The sequence below is a fragment of the Mastomys coucha genome, unplaced genomic scaffold, assembly GCF_008632895.1.
Source record: "Mastomys coucha isolate ucsf_1 unplaced genomic scaffold, UCSF_Mcou_1 pScaffold14, whole genome shotgun sequence".
Taxonomy (NCBI): domain Eukaryota; kingdom Metazoa; phylum Chordata; class Mammalia; order Rodentia; family Muridae; genus Mastomys; species Mastomys coucha.
In genome coordinates this window covers 53,118,832-53,141,215 of record NW_022196896.1, presented here as the reverse complement: position 1 = coordinate 53,141,215, position 22,384 = coordinate 53,118,832, and the positions used below count along the sequence as shown (strand labels likewise).

The 22,384-nt window shown below is 40.9% G+C and overlaps 1 protein-coding gene across 2 annotated transcripts in view; it reads left to right on the top strand.

Annotated features, from left to right (window-relative positions):
- The window catches only part of Col19a1 (collagen type XIX alpha 1 chain), a 329,256-nt gene extending 306,918 nt beyond the window's left edge, over positions 1–22,338 (top strand). For both annotated transcript variants that reach the window (XM_031367064.1, XM_031367063.1), the window contains 5 exons: positions 1,293–1,463; positions 3,206–3,272; positions 13,123–13,251; positions 19,843–19,920; positions 20,067–22,338. In XM_031367064.1, the coding sequence (XP_031222924.1) occupies positions 1,293–1,463; positions 3,206–3,272; positions 13,123–13,251; positions 19,843–19,920; positions 20,067–20,194 (573 nt within the window). In that variant the 3' untranslated portion in view covers positions 20,195–22,338. The remainder of the gene's footprint in view (positions 1–1,292; positions 1,464–3,205; positions 3,273–13,122; positions 13,252–19,842; positions 19,921–20,066) is intronic.
- The last annotated feature ends 46 nt before the right edge of the window (positions 22,339–22,384 follow it).

Below are 22,384 nucleotides of genomic sequence, written 5' to 3'. Positions count from 1 at the left end.
GAATATAGATCATGGCAAGGCAGTGGTAGCACATGCCTTTGATCCCAGCACTTGGGATCAAAGTGGCAGATTTCTGAGTTCAAGGCCAACCTGGTCTACAGAGTGAGTTCCAGGACAGCCAGGGCTACACAGAGAAACCCTGTCTCGAAAAAACAAAAATAAAAATTAAAAAAATTCATACATCTGGGTGTGCTAATATCTTTTAATCTTGGGTATTTCTCCAGGCATGAGCTGTCTATATACTGATAAGACAGTAGCATTGGTACTTTGACCATCCATTTTCTTTCTACATTGGCTTCTGTGTCATCTTCTATACCTTATGATCACATTAATACCTGTGATTGTTCACTTACTTTCATTGTTTTGTTAAATCAAGACAAGTACAGGTGGGCTTTTTGCAGACCATTACAGTTAAGGGAATATTATGGTAAACGCCAGACAGGCTCTAGCACCAGCCCATCACACTCAGCTGAGACCTCACTTCCCAAGTCATACAATTGAACATACTGAAAACGTGTAACTGAACCACTTGCTGAGGTGTCACGCTTTTTCCCTTGGGCACACACAGCATAGATACACGCCTGGAAGAAAGGCAATCCTACAAACCCTGCTCTCGCACTCAGACACCTCTAGCATCATGTTGCTAATTCTCACAAATTCTTACAGTTCACATATACTCTTGAACAAGTCTCAGAGACAGCCCTCCCTCCACCTGCCCCAGTCACTTACAGACTTTGTTCATGCTCTTCTTCACTCTTTTTCTTCACTGAATCCATATGCAAATCCATGTAAAGTATGATGATAGAAGAAACCCCAAAGGACCTTATGCATGCCGAATGAAAATGCAAAAGGAGAGACAACCAAAGGATTCAGAAAAGATTTTGACTATATCTAGGTGAAAAACTTTTCTGTTGGTCATCTCCTTTTATAACCACAGAAGGAGACTGAGACCTGAAGTGCCAGCGGGGGCTGACTTTCAAAAGTAACATTACTCTAGATTGAATGAAGACAACTGCCATTGTCACTAGGATCTATATGCTGAGTGATTCCAAGGGGTCATTGTTTGAAGCATTTTACATGGGTATATTGATTTCTCAACATTCCTTTAGCTAAGAGATATTATGAATATTAATATTCCTACATGCTAATGGTACAAGCTGGGGTACAGAGTGGAAGCATATAACCCAAGGGTCCACAGTAAATGGATGCCAGTATGAATCCTAGACTTTTGCTCTTAACCCCAGCTGAGGCATTAACTGAAGAAGTGATTCCTTATTTCTCTCCCCAAACAGGGTGATCAGGGAATTCCAGGAGACAGAGGTCCACAAGGTGAACGTGGAAAGCCAGGTCTTATGGGCATGAAGGGGGCTATAGGCCCTGTGGGGCCACCAGGAAGCAAGGGCTCCGTAGGGTCACCTGGCCACCAAGGCCCTCCGGGCACTCCAGGCATCCCCGGCACTCCGGTAAGTGGAGCCCCTGGCTTATACTGACCATAGATGTTTTCTTATAATGAAATAAATGACGATCATTTTGAAATATATAAAATAAGCTGGTCTGCACCATCATTTGAAAGTATATGCCAGGTCCTCTGTGGATACCTCCATTACATCTTAGATCTTCACAGCCAACCTGCAAGAATCCTTTCCTTGTGTATTTAACAAATGCAGGAGCAGAGTGCCTTGATCAAGACCAAAGAATTATTAAGAGGGACAAACCCAGATCTGGCTGACTCCAAAACCATTGTTTGTTTTTGGTTTGATGCATGGGTTTGGGTTTGTTTAGTGTGACTGGGGGAAGGGTAGTATTTGAGGCAGGATCCTGTGGTATGGTAAACCCAGGATCCTCTGGCTTCAGCCTCCCAAGGGCTCGGATTACAGGTGTGTACCACCACACATGCCCCAAACCATGCTTTTACCGTACTTCTGTATCTGCCCCTCATGCAAACATACACTTCTGTCTCACACTGGGACTCGATTCAGTTGGCCACTGAGCAAATCTGCCCTGAAGTGAGCGTTAAAGCAAGAGTGTGGTCAGAGCAGTCCTTATCTCACTGGTATTTCAGGAAGATCGATCCATATGAGGCCATTCACCTGAGGCGTATAGTTTGAAAACCTCTGTGACAGGAACAAAGGAGGATCCTGGATTAAGTAAGAGAGTTAAAGACCCTCTGTCTCTCCTCAGACCAGTTAAAAGCAGGGCATTCTCTCTGTCGGTTTTCATTTTTACCTCATTGCTAAATTGTTCCTGTAGAAAACCTGTGTCTGTTTCTACTATCAGACCGGTCATTCAACTTCATTATCTATTTCAAAAAATGTATATATGCATTGCCCTCCCTAACCCCTCCAGGATCCCCCCACCTCCATACCTAAATCACCCAATTTTATGTTCTCTCTCTCTCTCTCTCTCTCTCTCTCTCTCTCTCTCTCTCTCTCTCTCTCTCTCTCTCTCTGTCTCTCTCTCTCTCTCTTTCCCTCTCTTTCTCTTTCTCTCTCTCTCTCTCTCTCTCTCCCTTTCTCTCTCTCACATACACACAAAGTAAAATAAATACAAATAAGAAACAAATTCCCATTAACTCCCTTTTGAAAATATCAATTAAGCATGGCTATTATGAATGTTAGATTTTTAATCAATGGGTTAACCATTCAGCAGACACTATCTACCTACTTATGGTTACCAGGTATCTCGGGCATTTTCTACTAAAAAAAAATGGTTATTTTATTTATGTTAATATCTAAGTTACAGTAGCATGAGACAGGCAAACATGAGAAAAACATTTTATAGGGTAATCCTACGATCCAGCATTCTATTTGGGGTTCTCTTCCTTTGGAGACACATGATGTCACTTGTTATCGTCACTTTACTATCATCCGGGTGTGGATGTTGTTGTCATGGCGTTGCTTGAGCCTTTTAACTGTATGTAATAAAGTAACAGAAACTGTTATCTTCTGGTTGTCTATAGCCACATTTCTCCACTCATAGGAGAAATGTTAGCTTCCCTGGTTTTAATCCCAGCCCACAGCTTGTAAAGCAACTATGAACTTCAGCTTATCCTAGCATGTGATCTAAGAAGGTATTTCTTGCGCACTGCCAGAAGCATTTTGCTGGACAAACTTATATCCACAAAAGTTTGCCAGACCCAGCGTCTCTGTGCCTTATCCACTTGTGCTCTGCCCTGTCTTAACAGACATTCTTTTTCTTCCTTTAGGCTGACGCGGTTTCATTTGAAGAAATAAAAATGTACATTAATCAAGAGGTCCTAAGGATTTTTGAAGGTTAGGTTTGCTTTATAATACTACTGGATTTTTTCCTGAGTTCCCACTTCCCATCCCCCTGTGGGGAAACCCTTCAATGACATTCTTGAACTGTGACAGCAATCTTAGCAGATTATCCATTTCCTGGAGAGGAGCTCCTGTTGACAGTACACTAAGTTAAATTTTCACTTTAAACCATCTTTCCTCACCGCTTGTCAATAAGACAACACAGGTAAAATACCTTCTATTTATATAGCCGCCTTTCAAGTATCTCAACACCCATTGAACTCCACCTTAATTTCTCTATGGAGCAAGTATGTCCAGCTCCCCCATCACTGCGACCCTGTGGAGATGCTGAATTAATCATGAGTGTTTTAAGTAAGATGGGTTACAGTGTCTTTTGATCTAGACTAGGGTCAGCAAACAAAAACTACCAGCAACATCTGTCTGCAACAGGTAGACTTGTATGTGGTCCACAAGCTGGGAATGGTTCTCACATACGTTAAAGGGTTTCCCACCCGAAATCCTGATCTCCGGTAACGTGTTTTGGGTACAGTCAGGCTCACTTCTTTTTATACTTCTCCAATGCATCAAGGCTGTGGATGAAGAGGTGAATAGATGTGACAGACTTCCCATAGCTAGCAAAGAATTAAGTATTCATTATCTGACTCTTCTCGGATTTCCCAGTTCTACATGTTTAAGCCCAAGATAGCATTGTTTTAAAAACAAAACAAACGTGTCTTATACCCCCTCACTGGCCTTAAATGCTCTATGTACCCTAAGGATGGCCTTGAACTCCTGATGCTTCTGCATCCACTTTGCAAGTGCTGAGACTGCAGGCATGCACCACCATGCCTGGGTTAGTAATGTCTTGCTGTGGCTGGAAGCTAGGGCTTCATGCATGCAAGTGAGCACTCTACCAAGCCAGCCCACCCCCAGCCCACCATTGCTTTCTCTAAGCAGCTAAGTCTTGCAGATAATTCATTCTGAGTCATCCTTTAACAGCATTGTTCTTCCCTCCGAAGAGTTTGGAAAAGTCAAGAGCTTATCGTTATTATTTTTAAAATCTTAAGCAGGTGAATTCCTGTTTACTATGGTAAAAACTCAAGTGGCTTCAGTGATATAGCACTAAATGCCTCTACTCTAAGGCCCTGGGTTTGACTGCCAGCACCAAAAATATATTTTTAATTAAATTAAATTAATAAACAAAATTCAAGTATGTATGTTCTCACATTGGTCCAACTTGAACATATTGTTTAGAATATTTGTGGAATATAAGATAGCTATTACTCGAAACTTTGTGTCCGTTGTCTCTAAAATGTATAAGTATGCTATCACTATAGTTGTTGATGGAAATGTTGGATTTAAAAGTCAAGAGATGGGTGGCTCAGTGGGTAAGGATGCTCACCACCAAGCCTGACAACCTGAGTTCTGTCTCTGGGACCCACATGGTGGAAGGGAAGAAGTGAGTTTGGAGAGTTGTCCTGGATCTCTATGCACACACCTTGACACACTTGCTGTGTATATACCCACACTGTAATCATAATAGTATACAATAGCATATACACATACTATGTGAGTAATAATAATAAATAATACAATAGTAGTAGAAGTGGGTGGTAAAGTGTGACTGTTGAGATTTTTTAAGTTGAATGAAGGCTTAGGTTTTTCTAATTGTCATCAGATTCCTTCCCACACTTGTAACTCATCTGTTAACCAATCATTTGCTGAATGCGAATCCATATGTTTGCTCTACATCTGTTCACAAGGATGCCACATAGTTTTGTCCAGTGATTTGCTGAGAGTCATTCCACTCAGCTGTTAGAGCCATAAAGCAGGAGTTACCAGCCAAGAAACCTGCACTGGGTCTCATGGCTCCAACCTCTTTCGCTGATAAGCACCACCAGGCATAGCAGATTGCTGACACAAAATACCCTGATTCTACATTCAGTCTTTCAGCTGCAAATGGAGCCCTGGTTATAGTAAGCTAGATTTTTTATTAGAGACTGAAGTCTCACTGCCTGGATACAAATTATTGTGATTTGCTTAATCAACAGAGACAGAGCAGAGTCCCACTGGGGCTTTCAGCTATGCCCATATCAGAAGAGAGTATTTTCATGAGATTGTGGATTCCTGTTGTTCCTTTACATTTTTCTTTATCTCCACTACCCATCTTGACCTTGCTCTAAGTGGTAATTTATTAAAACAATTTCTGACTCATGTCTGAACTGCCAGTATTCTTTGTGACTTTAACATTACACTTAAATTTGCAAATTTCCCTTTGCTTTTGGTCTTATGGCCTTCGAAGCAAGCACCACGAAATAGGTGCTCATTTCCCCTCCCTGGAAATGCTTGCTTCCCTGAAGGAGCACACTCCTCAGCACCCAGCACGTCTTATACTCCCAAGGGAGCACCAAGTACGGACAGCGGCCAAGTTTTCAGGTCTCACCGCAAACTGAAAATGTTCAAAAATATATTTTAAAATTTTAAGAAAATGTCAGTAAAGCATTAAGCTGTGTGAGGAGCCATTCTAAGGATGGAAGTCTACGTAACATGTCATCATCATGAAGCCAGCAGTGGACACAGGACCTCCAGGGCCTCACACAGCAGGTGTATCTTTAGTTGCCTGTAACCACACAAAGAAAAACAGCACGAGATACATAGCTTTTTGCATCGAAATCTAAAAATCCTATTCTCACTTTTAATATTTACAGCTGCCACTGTCAGTGATAACCCTTTATCTCAGGAATGAGGTTCTGAATGCCATTTCTTTTTTTTTTTTCCTGGCCGTCCTGGAACTCACCCGTAGACCAGACTGGCCTTGAACTCAGAAATCCACCTGCCTCTGCCTCCCAAGTGCTGGGATTAAAGGCATGCGCCACCACCTCCTGGCCTGAATCCTGAATGCCATTTCTTAAAGATTCTTGTTATCGCCATATTTAGGAGTTCAGAAATAGCCAGGCAGTGGTGGCACAAGCCTTTACTCCCAGCACTTGGGAGGCAGAGGCAGGCAGATCTCTGTGAATTTGAGGCCAACCTGGTCTACAGAGCGAGTTCCAGGACAGCCAAAGCTACACAGAGCAACCCTGTCTCAAGAGAAGAAAAATAGTTCAATAGTTAGACTAGCATCTGGAGGTTAATCAGTAATCACAGAAACGGCTGGGGAGATGACCCAGTGGTTAAGAGTTTATGTTTGGTCCTCAGCCCCCACATCCAGGCGCTCAAAAGCATTCTTTTTTTTTTTTTTTTTCATTTTTTTTTTCAAAAGCATTCTTAATTCCAGCCCCAGAGGATCAGATTCTCTTTTCCTGACTCCAAGGGCACCTGCTCTCATGCTCTCCACTGGCCACATATACACATAATTACAAAATAAGAATCATTAAATATATATATACGTATATATACACATATATACATATATATACATATATATATGCCAGAAATTATAAGCACATGTTATCAGGAAAAGAAAAACAACATGTTGAGATATATCAGGCAACAATTTTCAAGGTCCAGTTCACACTGTAAAGGTGTGACCTGTGACATCCTTTTTCTGTGTACTCAGCCAGGGAAGTACCCATTACTAACCCTCGAAGAAGACACCAGACTGCCCCAGCTAGCCACTCTGTAGCTGCTCCCATGAACAGCTGTGGGTCTCCTCCAGAGAGTCAGGGAATTGGTCCTAGCAAAATCACCTAACTCGTACTTCTAAGTAGCACAACCTCTAAGCCTGTGTCCTTCCCCTTTAGATTTCTGCTCGACCACTGAGTAACCCCAGTCAGGAAGCTGACAGCTCTGGAATCGCCCCCATGTCTCCTCTGGCTTCACCCCCATCTCTCCTGCTGCCTCTCACCTAGGGTCCTAGTGAATGGCAAGACACTTTATCCTCTAGAGAGCTTATGTACCTCCAAAGCCACAGATACCCTAGCCTCAAGATACTTTTCCAAAGAGACCTCGTGGAAATCTTTCACTTGAAACTTTTAAACTCCAATTCCACGTGAGATATCCCCTCTCCTAATAACTCTCCTGACACCAGCCTGACAAATCTATCTTCTCCACCGACACAACATACCTGAAACCTATAGTATAGTTATTTAGCACTTAAACTAATTTGCCCTCAAATCATTTTCATTCAGTCCATTTGATTTTTTTTTTCCACTCAGAAATCACCCTTGCCGTGACTTCTGAACACCATTTTCCAAGAATAAAAAAGCGGTGCTCCATTTTCACAAATCATACTGTGGCGAGGTCAGTTTCCTTTTCCATAAATGGAGAGATTAATTGTCACATTTTAAAGCAGTTTCAGCAAAATAGCACAGTACAGTTAAGCGCTGGGGTTCAGCCACATCCATCTACAGCTTGTCTCTTAGAGGTTTCACTAAAGAAGGTATCAGTAAGCATCCCTGCTGTCTCTCCACACTCTTCTGCATGCCCATAGCCTCAGGAGAAGTCCTTCCTCATCAGCAGGAGCCCAAGCAGGTCCTCAGGAGAATCCAATGTATGCATTAGTCACTGTCCCAGGTGTTCAGTCAGATGGCTCCTCTTGGGAAACCCTCCACCAGGACTCAGGTTTTCAGTTCTCCTCCAGGGATTTAAACAGTCCTCTTTGAACTTCTGAGGTGACCCTCACAGGCCTCTCACCTTGAGCTATCCTCCAGACCACACTACCCTGTCCTTCAGCAAGCTAAATACATCTTCCCAAACCTAACAAATGAAGGGAAGCAGTTCTCCATGATCTCAGAGCTGGGTTCCAGCTGGATCACAGTACACAAGCATGCATTCCATTCACTCTAAAATTAGATCAAATTCCCACTTTAATTGGCCAATATGTCGCCATTTTTGCAAGCCAGGCAGTCACATAGAGCAGAGATGGGTGCTATCCAGAGGACTCAGCTTAGCACCTTTTGTCCTTATGAGGACATAGCAGTTGACAATAATACTATCCACATTAAGTCAGGAGCAAACCATATCAAAGAAGCATAGGTTTTGCTATGGCCTCACCCTACAATTCTTGAGCATTTGTATCTATATGGAATAAAAGTTATGAAGTAGTATGCACAAACTATCAGACTCTTTCCTTTCTTTAAATCCCCAAAGCTAGACCTGCAACTGAGGGAGAAAAGGAAAGTTAAGGTTATTTCTGCTTTTGAATTTCCAGTGTTCAGGAAACCTATGTTTTCTCCATTTTTACATATATGTGTAATGTATATGGATGAATATATTATCCTGTTCTATTTTAAGGTAGCATGTCTCTCCTCTCTATAACTGCTAAGATATTTATCAGTGTTTGTATATTTGTGCATATACATGGCATCCAATAGATACACATCCTGGGAGATACAGTACATATTGTCCACAGCATGGTCTGGTTTTTCCATTTGATGCTTCTGTTTGTCTGGGACTCACACATAATCAGTCACATGGCTTACAGGACTCCCTCTGTCTTCAATAACCTGTGGTTGTCTGCTCATACATAAGGATATGTTCTGAGGCCTACTGAATGTAGAACTTGCCAACTGTGGTTTTCCCATAGAGTAGCTAGCTGGGCATTCTAAATGAAGGTCTGTCCATTTCAGTGCCTTAAGTCTCTCTGTGGGGACATTTATTTATTTATTTATTTATGTACTATAGTATTAAAGTCAGAGTCTCACTGAAGTCTGGGACTGTCAATGCAGAAATAGTCTTTCTTCCCTTTATTTATTCATTTTATATTTTAATTAAAATATAATTATCTCACTTCCCCTCCCCTTTTCAGAAAGGGAACCTTTGGTTGCTGGGCTGGGGAAGAGTCACTGCCTAGCTGTTTAGAGAAAGACAAGAGAGTTAAAGCAGGTGTGTGGGTTCAATCTACTATCTTTACCCATAACATTTCAAAGCAACATGCTTACAAAGGCTGTGAATGGATATAGCATTATGAACTACTGAATAAATGAGTCCATAACGTTATTAAAAATTAAAACAAACTCAGGGAATAATTCAGATCTCACAAAAACTTACTGTTACATTGCCCCATAGGAGAAAACTACATATAATTTTAGTCTTCGTGTTTAAAAGACCTGTGGGAAAGCCATGGAAAATTAATCGAAGAAGTGATTTCCAAAACAGGGTATTCACCCTGTGAATGAATTTTATTTTAACCTTAAGGCTAAGAGATAACAATATTACTAAGTAATGAGCACTTCCCTTGAGAAATCCATCACATAACCAATGGCTTCATAACGGAGGATCAGAAGATAAGGAGATAATGTTATACTAAGAAAGTAGGCAATTAAGCATGAATGGGCATTAGGGGAAAAGATTATTTTTCATTGAAAAACAAAGTTACAAATTCTATTTGTGAAACAGCAGGCAGGGGAGAGCCAGGTGGCACCTGAATGTCTCTTACTTCTTCAATATTCATGTCTGCATTGTCATGAGATCATTCTCCTAAGAACCAAGTCATCTGTCAGTCTCACCTATCAATCAGACTGCTGGCTCTCATTTGGCCCAGGCGGGAGGAATATAAACAGTTTATGTACACCTCTTCTAAAGTTTTTAATTTTCTGCCTCATTAGAAAGCAGAGCCAAAAACCTGTTTAAATGACTAAAGGGGCTCTGAAAACAGAGGGAAGGCAATTAAGAATACAGGCCTTCAGAATTCATTTAGATGCTCAGAAACTATTATTTTCAATTATGGGGCATTAAGGTAAGGTTCAGAAGAGGTAATTAGCTCCTGCTAAATGACTGTTTCTTGATGTAGCTTAAAGCCAGTTCATTTACAGCTAGAAGTAGTTCTTTAAAATTATTGTATTTTACTAAAATTATTAAATAGCAAAAACTCCCAAAACAAAGTACTCCTAAATTCATTTCATAGGTTAAGGAGAAGAAAATTAGGATGGTGAATATTTCTGTTTAGGCATTTAAGGTAGTAGGCATGTTTCAAACCATTTATTTGTCGGTGTGTGTGTGTGTGTGTGTGTGTGTGTGTGTGTGTGTGTGTGTGTCCATGTGCACATCTACGTGTGTTTACACCTGTGCCACAGCATGTGTGGAGGCCAGAATAAAATTTTTCAATTCTCTTTTTCTACCACATGGATCCAAGAGATTGAACTCAAGCACTCAGGGTTAGCACCAAGCGCCTTAGCCAACTGAGCCATCGCAGCTACAAGTTAGTTTTACAAATTACCTTTCAATTACTAAGATAATTTGTCTTTTGAAGAAATTGCATAGTGGGGAGAAACATTAACAACGTTGTTTCTTCTTATCATGGCAAGACTGTCCCTCTTCTAGTTTCTCTATTTTAAAACCAATCATCCATATATTAGACTTTTACAATGTCAATATATAAAATATAACCAAAGCAAATTTAAGGGGCCGGGTGGCAGATTTTATTTATAAATGAATTCATGATGTTGTCAAACTGGATTCCAGATTAATATACTAAGTATTCTCTTGAGATGAAATTTAACGGAGCAATGCTCTATGTGAAATTAATAACCAGCAATTCAATAGTGACAAGAACTGTCTTGCAGCAGCTGACAGATTTCTAATCTGGCGTCCCAGACTATTCCAAAACATCTGAAGGCGCTCTGCAGATGTGCCTTATAGTACACGTGCCTATAAAAACATGATAAGAGTTCTTAAATGATAAGTTTAAATGATTTAATTCTTTGATTCCAGAACAAGAATAGTTGGTAAGAAAGTCCACAATCCCTAATCCAAGGTCTTGCTGCAAAGAATGTTAAGTCAGGTGTGGCAGAGTCCCAACTAGAATGCCAGGGGTTCAAGGCCAGCCTGGACTGCATGAGACCCTGAGTTTTTTTTTAAAAAAAAAAAATGTAATTAAAAATAAAATCAAGCAGGCTTTGTTTAGTTAATTAATAATATACTCAGTTCAGAAGTTAATTTTAAATTGAAAATTTTATTCATAGTTTCATACTTTGAGTCTTTGAACTATTTTGTGGTCCTTTTAAGTTTCATTAGCACACCAACTTTCTTCTTTCCTCATTCTTTGTATGGGGTATTGTATGCAGGTAGGGGTTGGCTGGAATGTGCCCCATGTGGCCAAGTACATTCACAGAGGCTACAGAGGATGTTAAAGTTCCCCCTCTACCACCCCCATCTTATTCCCTTGTGACATGGCCTCTCACCGAACCTAGACTTTGCTTTTCCTGCTAGATTGATGATCACTAAGCGTCTCTATGATCTTTCTGTCTCTGATCTCCTCAGCACTGGGGTTACCGATGCACACAAACCCTCACAGCTTTTACATGAGTGCTAGGGATTTGAACTTGAGACCCTATACTTGGCAGCAATCGCCCTTATCCACTGAATAAGCCCCAATATGCTAACTTTCCACATTGCATGCTCCCTTTCATCTCAATGTATCAGGACATTAATCACTGTCTGGGACTTAGTAGTTACATTCCACTATACAAACTCTACAGGTGTTTTCATGAGCTGGTGATGAGCCCCTTAGAGTATCTGTTCAGTTCATTACTCTCTGTCTTCTCTGGGCACTTTCTCCAGAATGCCTATATATAGTGTTGTGTTCTAAGCAGTCTATTAAATGCATAAATGGTATTGCCTATGGTGCACTACTTGGGAAAGCATCCTGTGTTAGGAAGTACTTAATTTATAAAGACATATCACTTAGTGCTTAACAAAACATGGCCTACATTTATTTACCTGCTCTTTCTAACAACACGGATAACGTGTTCATTTCCTGTGATTTGTCTTCGCCATTCCAACATTTTCTATGGCTCAGAGAGACACACAGACACATTTTCTCATGTTTACTGCTGCCACTACATTCAGAGGGAGGCATCTCATCTGCAACAATGACGCATCTATTTTCCTCTTACCAAAGCAGTCATCCTCCTAATGGCCTGATTGACTAAGGGGCACACCAGCTGGACATGCAACCAGAAAATGCATAGTACTGGGGAAATATAGAACTCCTTCTTTAATAAGTAAAAATTACTTGTGACATTATCCACCTACTATAGAGCTGAAGTGGTGAAGGGAAGCCAAGCTTTTTCAGTGACTAAACATCTCTGTGGAAAAGGCAGTGTTGTTCACGTCATCGGTTGCCATGTGAGAAAATGCAATCCCTACACACGTTAGGGAGTCGGAAGGGTCAACAACTTGAAGCATCGCTTAGTCATATCCTTCAGCCTCTAAATCTGGGGTAAAGTCACAGACAGGACCCCAGTCAGCTGCAACCATTCTACTACTTGACTTGGGGAGAAGGGTAGGACACCTCCAAGTTCACAAGCATACAGGACAGCATGTTGAATGTTCCCACTACATACTCCTTGCCAATGGACTTCCTCTGGGGTTAGCAACTAACTGAGCAGCAGCCAGAAAGCTCCTTCATGACCATTGTGATGCATTTTCCATTCTGCATTCTCTTTTCATAAGAAAAGTAAGTCTAATAATCACTCAACGTACAGGGATTGGGTTCTCACTGTGGAAGTAGGTGTTAAGGAATCTGAATATACTTAAAATTGCTACACGTTCAGTATTTGGATAGAAAGTACCTTGCATTTATTCTTTAAACAATTCTTATAAAAAAAATTCTCCCCAAGTCATAACCAGAAGTTAATTAGACAAGTGTTCTGGCCAACCCACTGCTGGGTTCCAGGAACACTGGTAATTCCTAGACCATTTGAACGACCCGGCTGTTCTGTTTCTGTCTTAAACAACTCCATGCAATTTATTCTATATATTTTATCAAAAAAGACAGCAGGCAGACCAGTTGGTATAGAATATGTGCTTCATTCAGCTATAAACTGAATTTTTTTCAACTTCATTTTAAAATGTTTGGAAATGCTTTTACATAAAGACACTTCCGTCACATGAAGTATTTTTTTTTCTTTCATAAATGAAGAGAGGATGGCTGTGTTTCTATCCCAGCTTAAGCTGCCAGCAGCAATGTTATCTGCTCAAGCTCATGGGAGGCCTGGCCCACCAGGGAAGGACGGGTTGCCTGGACCCCCAGGAGACCCAGGGCCCCAAGGTAAGGCTGAAAATGTAATATGTACTTGCCATAATCCTAAATAATTTATAATATGCTAATTACAATTGAAACATATATATGGGATGTGTATAAAATGGCTTGTTGTGGACTATCTTGTTAATATTTTATTTTCTAGTGATAAATGTTAATTATTACTACTTCAAATTTAAAATGAATATGCCTGCTACTCTAAGTTCATTTTAATGGTACCCAGAGTAACAATAATGCTGTCTGCTTCTCTATCATTGTCACAAAGAAATCCTAGAGTTGTTTCTGTGGCCATCTTACTGTTAGGCAAGATTTCTCATCTGAGAGCCCTAAAGATATTGAAAAAAAGGGGGGCCCTGGGAGACTCTGCTACAAATAGTCATTTGGGGCGAACATCTCCTTGGGGAAGTTTAGATTGACGCTGTAGTAGAGTTTTATAGATAGTAACTTTTAAAGGTTAAACCTAATCTTTGAATCTGTTTTTATTTCTGAGAATTTCATACATGTATACAGTGCAATATTATATCTACTCACTGCCCCATCTAACTATTCCACGCCCCCTCAACATGGCTCCTCCCAAACCCCTCTCTTTTAAAAAAGAAAAAATGTGACTAAGTCCAGTTGGTGCTACCATGTGTACACAAGAGTACTGCATCCAGGGGTTGCACTTGAACATGGAAGGCCTCCTAAGTGGCCATATCCTCCATTAAGAGTGAGTCCTCCCTCCCCAGCAAGTAGCCACTGCCAATAGTTCCCATATAAGGTGTAGGGCCTGGGGATGATCTACACCATCTTTGTCAGAATTTTTGGATAGCTTGATCTTGGGTAGGTCTTAGGCAGATAACTATAATAATCTTTGAATTTTAAAGGATACTTTGTGTGACTTCTAAGGTCTTTAAATCCAAACTTATGTTGGCAAAGAAAATGAATTGTCACTGATGACAAATGGAGAAGACAAATGCTCTTGAGTTTTGCTTGATTCAATTATTCTGACACAGCTGTTCTGCAATATATATATATAGTTAGCCCTCTGCATACTGACTAGATAGTCCTGTGTTTGGATGATTCATGAATTCTGATAGAGAAATGCCAAATTTAGTGAATATGAATCATAAAAACAAGGTTAGAGAAGCTACAGCCAAAGTAGGTGGTAGCAAGTAGGCACCCTTCCTACCACCAACGTTATTCCTAAGCATCCTGGGAAGTTTACCTTGTTGGAGTTGAGCTAAATTCTACTCCAGAATCCATTTTTAATTGCCATCTGTAATCTGTGTATGGGATCCACTTGAGGACAGACAATACATTCTCATTCCCACATTCTCATTTCTTCAACATGACAGAGACAGAAAAGCAGACACTAGAAAATCCACTCTCAAAATAGTCACAAGGACCCATGCCATGAAGAAGATGAACCCCAGACACCAGCAAGTGGGTTTCCAGATTCTGACTGAAGTCCATGGTAGTTCCTACTCAGACACAGTGCTTTGCTGGCCTGTGGAGGAGATGGGAGGTCTTGTTATTTTAGGCACTTTACCTTGGGTCCCTCAACTTACCAGAGATGATAGTCTCTGGGATTTGGAGGCAGTATGAAGATGGGGGAGCAGAAGAGACTGCTTCCAGGGCAGCAAGCACTGTCAGCTATGAAAGGCTTTGTAAGGAAGGAGGTTGTTAGTTAGAGTACTTAGACCACCATGGTTGGAGCCCCAAGAAAGAAGCCAGTTGGTCCAAAGCACAGCAGTAGAGAAAGACCTAGTATGCTGAGCTAAGTGACCTGACAATGAAAACCATCTTGTCTCAATGGACCATGCTGTCAGGAAGCTGGGACTGGGGCTTACATAGACTGGTGATTAAAGACTGATGGGAACTTCTGCACAGGTGTAGATTTGTGGTCAGGGGTTGAACATCCAGTCCTAGCCACCTGAGCAAGAATCTGCAAAGACCATTATTGCCTCGAGTTGTTCTTGCCACTTACGAGCATATCCAGGTGCAGTTTCCATTCCACAAAGGACAGGCTGGAAGGAGTAGCTACCAGAAAGCCCTCTTGCTGACCTCCAAACTCATGATAAAGGAAAACACACTGCACCTGCTTATTGTGAAAGAATCAGCATAAGACCTGGACTCTATGCTTCAAGATCACTGCAGTATAGTGAGAATTCTCATTTCTTAAACACACACACACACACACACACACACAGAGAGAGAGAGACAGAGAGAGAGAGACACAGAGAGAGACAGAGAGAGAGAGACAGAGAGAGAGAGAGACAGAGAGAGACAAAGAGAGACAGAGAGAAGACAGAGACAGAGACAGAGACAGAGACAAATTCAAAGACAGAAAGAAATATTGTGGGAATATGGGAATATGTTTTCATTTTAATTCCAGGTATGGGGATATGGGGCTGTGTCACAGCAGATGATTATGATTCATCTCATGCTCTAGCAAGAGTATGGATTTGCCAGCATAGATAGTTTCTACAAGTGTGCGATGGTTGGAATTCTGGAGACTGTTCAGAGGATATATAAATGCTAGATCCTCAACAGAGGGAGCTGTTTGGTGGATGGATGTTGTTGGTTGTGTTTGTTGCAGTTTGTTAAGTAGTCATGCATGAAGAAGTGAGAAAAAGAAATTAGATATCCGGACTGTGATCAAACTTGCCCCAAGGAACTCGATGCCCCTATTCACCAGGAAGTACTCTAACAATATTGTCATCCCCTTCTATCCTTTTTTTCTCTCCTGCCTAACGTTAGGAGGTTGATAGGGTAGGAGAAGGGTGGAGAAGGATGGAAGAAAAAAGAACCCACAAAGTAACCAAAAACAACACTGTGGTTTTTTTAAAATACCCATCGTCTGTTCATCTTAGGTCAGGAGGTTTGACTCACAGTTGAGAGAAGGGGAAGCATATAGATTCAAAGGAAGCCTTTTGTGTCTATACACCTGTGCGGAAGGTGCTTGTTACCTTTTATCTCATTTGAAGTAAGGGTGTATGAGAACTGGAAAGGCCTTTAAAAGCCGTCTGAAGATGTGATGTTTAACCACATGAAGAATAAGCCTTGTTGATACAAGTAGAAAATGTTGGATGGATCCTTCAGATCTTGGTAGTCCACGAGAATACACAAAATGGAAAGTTGCAGTGATCTGGTAAAACAGAGTTCAGACAAGAGTCACCTTTCCCACATAAGCTCTTAGCTCCAAGCACCCCAGTGTTGGGAAGGTCCATCTCGAAGGTTCTCAGTCAGAAACAATTCTAGGTCAATAATGTTGAGGTCTTGAAAAAACAAGACTTATATTTGCTACTGAGACAACTGATCAAAAGATGGCCCCTTCCCCTTTGCAATGGATTTCTGTGGGGTTAGCCCACTGCTATGTGTAAAACACAGACTATTATTTATAAGGGAGATCTGAGGTGTGAATCTTGAGTTTGAAGGAATTCTCCACATGGTTTCCAGTTTTCTTAAAACAAGTTCTATTAAAATGGACAAAACTGCTGTCCCACCAGAGTATCTGACAACAAACATGCTTAGAAGTGGTTGCCTCAGCCTTTGGTTCCCCCATGGGACTTCTGACAGTGAATACATCTTGACTACAAGTCGTTGATTGACACTTCAACTCCTTGTAACATTAAAGTTTCCAGAAACACAGCAGAAAATAAGGTTTAAAAAAGTGAGATTCATTTTAAAAGAATTTTGCCTATAGCCATACTACACTGGTAACCCTAAAAGCCACAAAGAAATCTCATGAGAGACGAGAAAGAAAAAGGGGAGGGAGGAGAAGGGAGAGGAAGGAAGGGAGAGAAGAAGAGAGAGAGGAGGTAGAGCAGGGAGAGAGGGAGAAGGAGAAACAGCAGGTGAGAAGGTGGCAGCTACTATTGGATCTTTGCTGCTTCTCTGTGTGGACATTAAAAACTGAAGGGTTTTCTCTGGTAATAAGTAAATATAAAGTTATCAGAGGATGAAGCCATATGTATAATTCCAATGCTCTTCTCTCTTCTATTTAAAAAGAAGGAAGAAAGCATCAACATCAACCTCAAATGCTGTTGGCTAGGTTAGCCCTCTTCATCGTGGCTCACAGCAGTTGCATTTGACAAAGGGTGAAGTGCAAACCACAGCAGAGAAAGGGGCAGGAAATGTGTCTGCTGAGCTGTGCTCCAGGGTACAGTGGACACTTGGGAACTGTGTCTGGGGGTGGGGGTGGGGGCTCATCTAAAAGATGCATGGCTCAGGAAAGAAATCCATTTTAATTTAAATAAAGTGGCAATTTGAAACATGCACCAGGAAAAGGATCTTTTTATCACCTTTATTCTCTTCATATGTTTAAGGAAGGATTTAAAAAAAAGTCAAAGACCTTGTAAAGTGTCCTGTGCTTATTCTGCAAAGCACGAGATTGTAGAGGTAAGGAAGGAATTGATGTGAGGCCATCAGAAATGTGCCCAAGGGAGGCCATTCTCCTACAAAGACTTACTAATGAAAAATGGTGGATATTCTTCCATTATCACAGTGTTCTTAAAGGACAGTGAGTGCTTATTAGGGAGGATTCTAAGGAGGCCATTTTGTTTGCATCCTTCTAGACTTCCAAGAGGGTGATGACTGACTGTCTTGTTAAAGTCAAAAGCATTTCTATAGGATTTTTATGTTAGCCCTCATGCTAGGCTGTGACTGTGGCCCTCCCATTGTGCAGAGAGAAAGCACTGCTCAATGTTCTGTCTCTCCCAGAAGGGGTCTGCAACACAGGGTCCAATTGACACAGCTCAAGAGCATTGGAGACCTATTAGCTGTCCTATATAAATGACGATGTACTTTCCTAATGAATCGAACCTTCTTGGGTGAGGTTTTGCAGAAGAATTTTTATAAAATGTAGTTGATGTTTTCAAAAAAAAAGAATTGACAGAAACCTTGAGAAATGGATGCCACATGTATAGACCCTGGTCATTTCAGAAGGAACCCACATGTAAACTTAATAGATGAAAACAAGATGAGGAGGGATGAAGATGAGAGAGAAGAGGAAGAGAGGGAGGAGAGACTACCATCAATTTTAATAGAACATACTGGGAGTCACTGTTCTTTTTGAGTTTTTAAAGTTCAGATATCATCAGCTTCTAAATCCAGGAAATCTCTTAAAAAAATAATCCAGTGGCCCATGGGATAGTTCATAATTCTTGGATAGTTCTGACCTATCCAAAAGAAAAAAAAGAATTAGCAGTTGGTGGCCCTTGGAAATAGGACATGATTGTAAGTCAAAATAGCCAAAGGGTTCAGCAGCCAGTTAGTAGAGCAAAGTCAAAATGACCGAAGGATTCAGCAGCCAGTTAGTAGAGCAGAACAAGAGAAGCTGAACACATTTTCTGTGTGTGTCAGGGGTGGGGCGGGGGGGGGGCAGGTATGGCCATATGAATGCAGTGACTGCAGAAGCTGGAACTATTTTCTGAGTTCATGCTGCTGATGCTGCTGATGCTTCTCCACTCACCATATATTAACTATCCAGTTCACATTTATCATACAATAAACATAAATACAAGGTTGGGCACAGTAAAGCACAGAGAACCTTGCAGATACACAGTGATAGATAAGGTGTCTTGTGCTTATTCTGCAAAGTATTATATGTATTGCCACTACACATAATACTTAAATACATTATTCATATCTTCTCTTACATGTTTACAATAGATGGGTGGGCCCTCTTCAACAGAAATTCTGATGGGGGTCTAGGTACATGTAATGGGAAAGACATACACAGAAAGGACTTTGTTGTATATGAAAACAGACAGTATATGAATACAGGCTTTAGTGTAATACTTGATGGGGGATCGAATCGTGGCGGGCACGTCTGCAAACACCGGACACAAACAGCTCTACGTGTAGGAGGTTTAATTGGGAGGGGGAGTGAGGACCTCGGCGCCGGAAGAGAGAGGAAAGAAAGAGGAAAAAGAGAAAGAGAGAGAGCACTCATATATATATATATATATATATATATATATATATATATATATATATATATATATCGTGACGTAACAGCCCAGGTAAAGGTGGGAGCTGAACCCAATGAATTCTGGGAATATCCGTTGTCTTGATGACAGGTCTGTGGGCCCGCCCACATCTGCCGTGCTGGGTGCTAACAATAATTAAATGAGCTAAATAGTTAACAAATAACTAATTAAATGAAATAAAGGAGCAAGCAACTCATAATCTCAATATCAGCAGAACACAAATTTGAGTCAAATCAGTTTAAGATAAAAACACAAAATGCTTTTCTATGACATTTAAATGCTAAGGACTAGACATTTTAGCTATGCTATGAGAGGAGAGATCCAGAAATTCCCGAAGTACTTAACATGTATCTTTCAAGATTGATTTTTATTACTTTTAAAACTAAATCTCACTATCAAAAATCTTGGTTTGTTTTAACATAATAGATTAGCTACATAATTACCAGGTTCTCCACGCTTTATTGAGCTCAACCGATTGTGCTTAATGAGTAAATGTGAGGTAAATACAAATTCATGATGAGTGAAGAAACAATGTTAACAGCAGGACACAGGAAGCAGTACTTTCGTGTGCACGTCAGTGCTGGACACTCCTTTCACGCCTCCTTTTGTATTGTCTCTCACCCAGGCTACCGAGGACAGAAGGGAGAAAGAGGTGAACCTGGAATTGGGCTGCCAGGGAGTCCAGGGCTTCCTGGATCTTCAGGTAATAGACTTATTATCTCTCTGCAAGCAGTCCTCTCAGGATAGGCATTTCTCCCCTGTGGACCTTATGTGTTCAACTGAAGGAGAGAGGGAGGCAGGCAGGATCCCGTGTGACCCAAATTCTCATGGCGTGTTTTATTTCCACAGCAGTGGGTTTGCCAGGCTCACCAGGTGCCCCAGGGCCTCAAGGGCCCCCGGGACCCAGTGGAAGATGTAATCCAGAAGATTGCCTCTATCCTGTGGCTCCTCCCCATCAGCAGGCAGGTGGGAAGTGAAGAAGACGAGGAAGACATCCTGTCTGCTAATATGTCCATGCCACTTGAGCCGCCAATGCGGGCTTCACAACTGAGCGCTCTCAAGGCTTATGAGTTTTGGACCGCTTTATTTTATTTTTCTGATGCAGGGGCAGACATCCAAAGCAACCATCTGAGTCCTATTCTGACAGTAATTGCAGATCAGTATTTTCAGATGTTTGCCAACTTCGTTCCATATGTTCTGCTTTATTGTGGCTCTGAGTTCTACTGCTTCGTAAGAAAAATGCAAGCGAGCCTGTCACGGGCTCTTCGGAAGAAATCACATGAAACGCTTTGGTACACAGACGACATAGACTTTGTGAACTCGTCGACATGACTAGCTTTTGATTCCTGAGTTTTAACTTTTCTAATTTATCTTGATTATTTTCTTTGTATTTAAATTTACTATCATTGCTTTAGATTTTTCTTTCTGCTCTTTTGAGACTGAAGTAGTACAAGTTGACTGTCTTATGACTGATTTTTTTACAAGAAGTCTTATACCATCCTATATTCATTCGGTTTATAAAGAAAAAAACATGCAATAAGAGATTTGCTTCTAACTTATATTAAAAAAAAAAACTATGGGAGACTCGTTTATCAAGGAGTCTTGATAAAAATCATCATAGCCAACTACTGAAATGCTTTTGTGACTTCCTAGCAATGAGCTCAATTTGGAGCACTCCTCACTGGCATGAACATATGCTAACATGAAAAAATGAAGAACCAGCTTGACCCTATGCCCATGTCTGTGAGTCTCCTACGGTAAACTAAAAGTGGTTTTCTCGAAGACATGCTTGGTGGTAAAGGCTGTCTTTGGTACCTGGCAATCATTCGCAGCCCGGCAAGACCTTCGTGCTCGTTTATGCATTCTTTTTTCTGACTTTGTGATCCCTAGACCCACCATCAGAGAAAAGACAAGGATTTGTAATGACGGGAAAAGAGGAGTCTTCTCTTGGAAAATGAGAGTGGAGGGTGAGCAAAGGCATGTTGAGTACATGAAGCCCTCGGGCTCTTACAGAGAGCAATGTTTTCTCAGAAACCATTGAAAGGTCCAGCTCAGCAGAGGAAAGCCAAGAGACTCCACGGGAAAGTCACGATATGCTTCAAAACCATGTGCTCAGGGCTTAGGGATTTAGCTTCAAGGTGGAGTGCTTGCCTAGCAAGCAAGCATCAAGACCCTGGGTTCTGTCCTCTGCCCTGGAGGAAAGAAAGAAATGTGCTCTGAAAGGAAGCAAAATCCCAGTGGTCTTGAATGAATGTTTTCTTACTCCCTACCTGTTCATTGCTTGGTGAAACCTTGGCTGGGAAACAACTGATTTTCTAGAATATTGAGCACAAGGCACAAGAATGTTGCTGAGACGTAGCTGGTGGGTACCATGGAAGCTGAGCACGCCACCAGAGCCCTTCAGTCAAATGTATCAAAGAGCACGGGATAAGAGGATGCTCTTAGTCTGTTCATTGAAAAAAGACAATGGGTTTAGAAAAGCAACCCACTGAACGTGGGAAAAGCTGTGAACGGTGTTTTCCTGGGAAGCATGCCTGACATAAGGCAGAGTTTATTTAAATGCACCCATGATTTGAACTGGTTTTCATTATCAACAGATGAGCTGCTGGCCCGGTACTTTCAACATGGCTGTGCATAAAATAACTTTTTAGTTACTTCATATTGAGTTTGCTGTATATTTAGATCCACGTTTATTTATTTTCCAAGTCTACTTTATTTATTTCCAATGTTTTGGACTTAAAATTGCTTGTTCCTTTGTTTTCTTTCATATGCAATACCTACAATGGTGCTGTGTTTTAAACTTACACAATTGGAGTATGCAAATGTTTGCATATGTATCTTCATAGTCAACTGATAACTTACCCCCCTAAAATGTACATAAGGTGAAAAGTTGGTGCTATGTGTATATTTTGAGCTTCTAATTTGTTGAATTTTCTGAAAACACACTTTACCTGACATATTAATTTACTTGAATTTGCTGTATAGCAAAGACTTTTCTATGCTTTCAAAGATTATTTTTCATATTGACAGGTTATTTATCCTTTTGCATTTTGGATTATTCAAAAATATTTATTTTATAATTTTAATATTTTCATGAATATGTGGATGGTGGTGGGTGATTAGTGTATTTGGGTTTGTTTGGGTTCTTTTTCTTTCTCTTTTTTCTT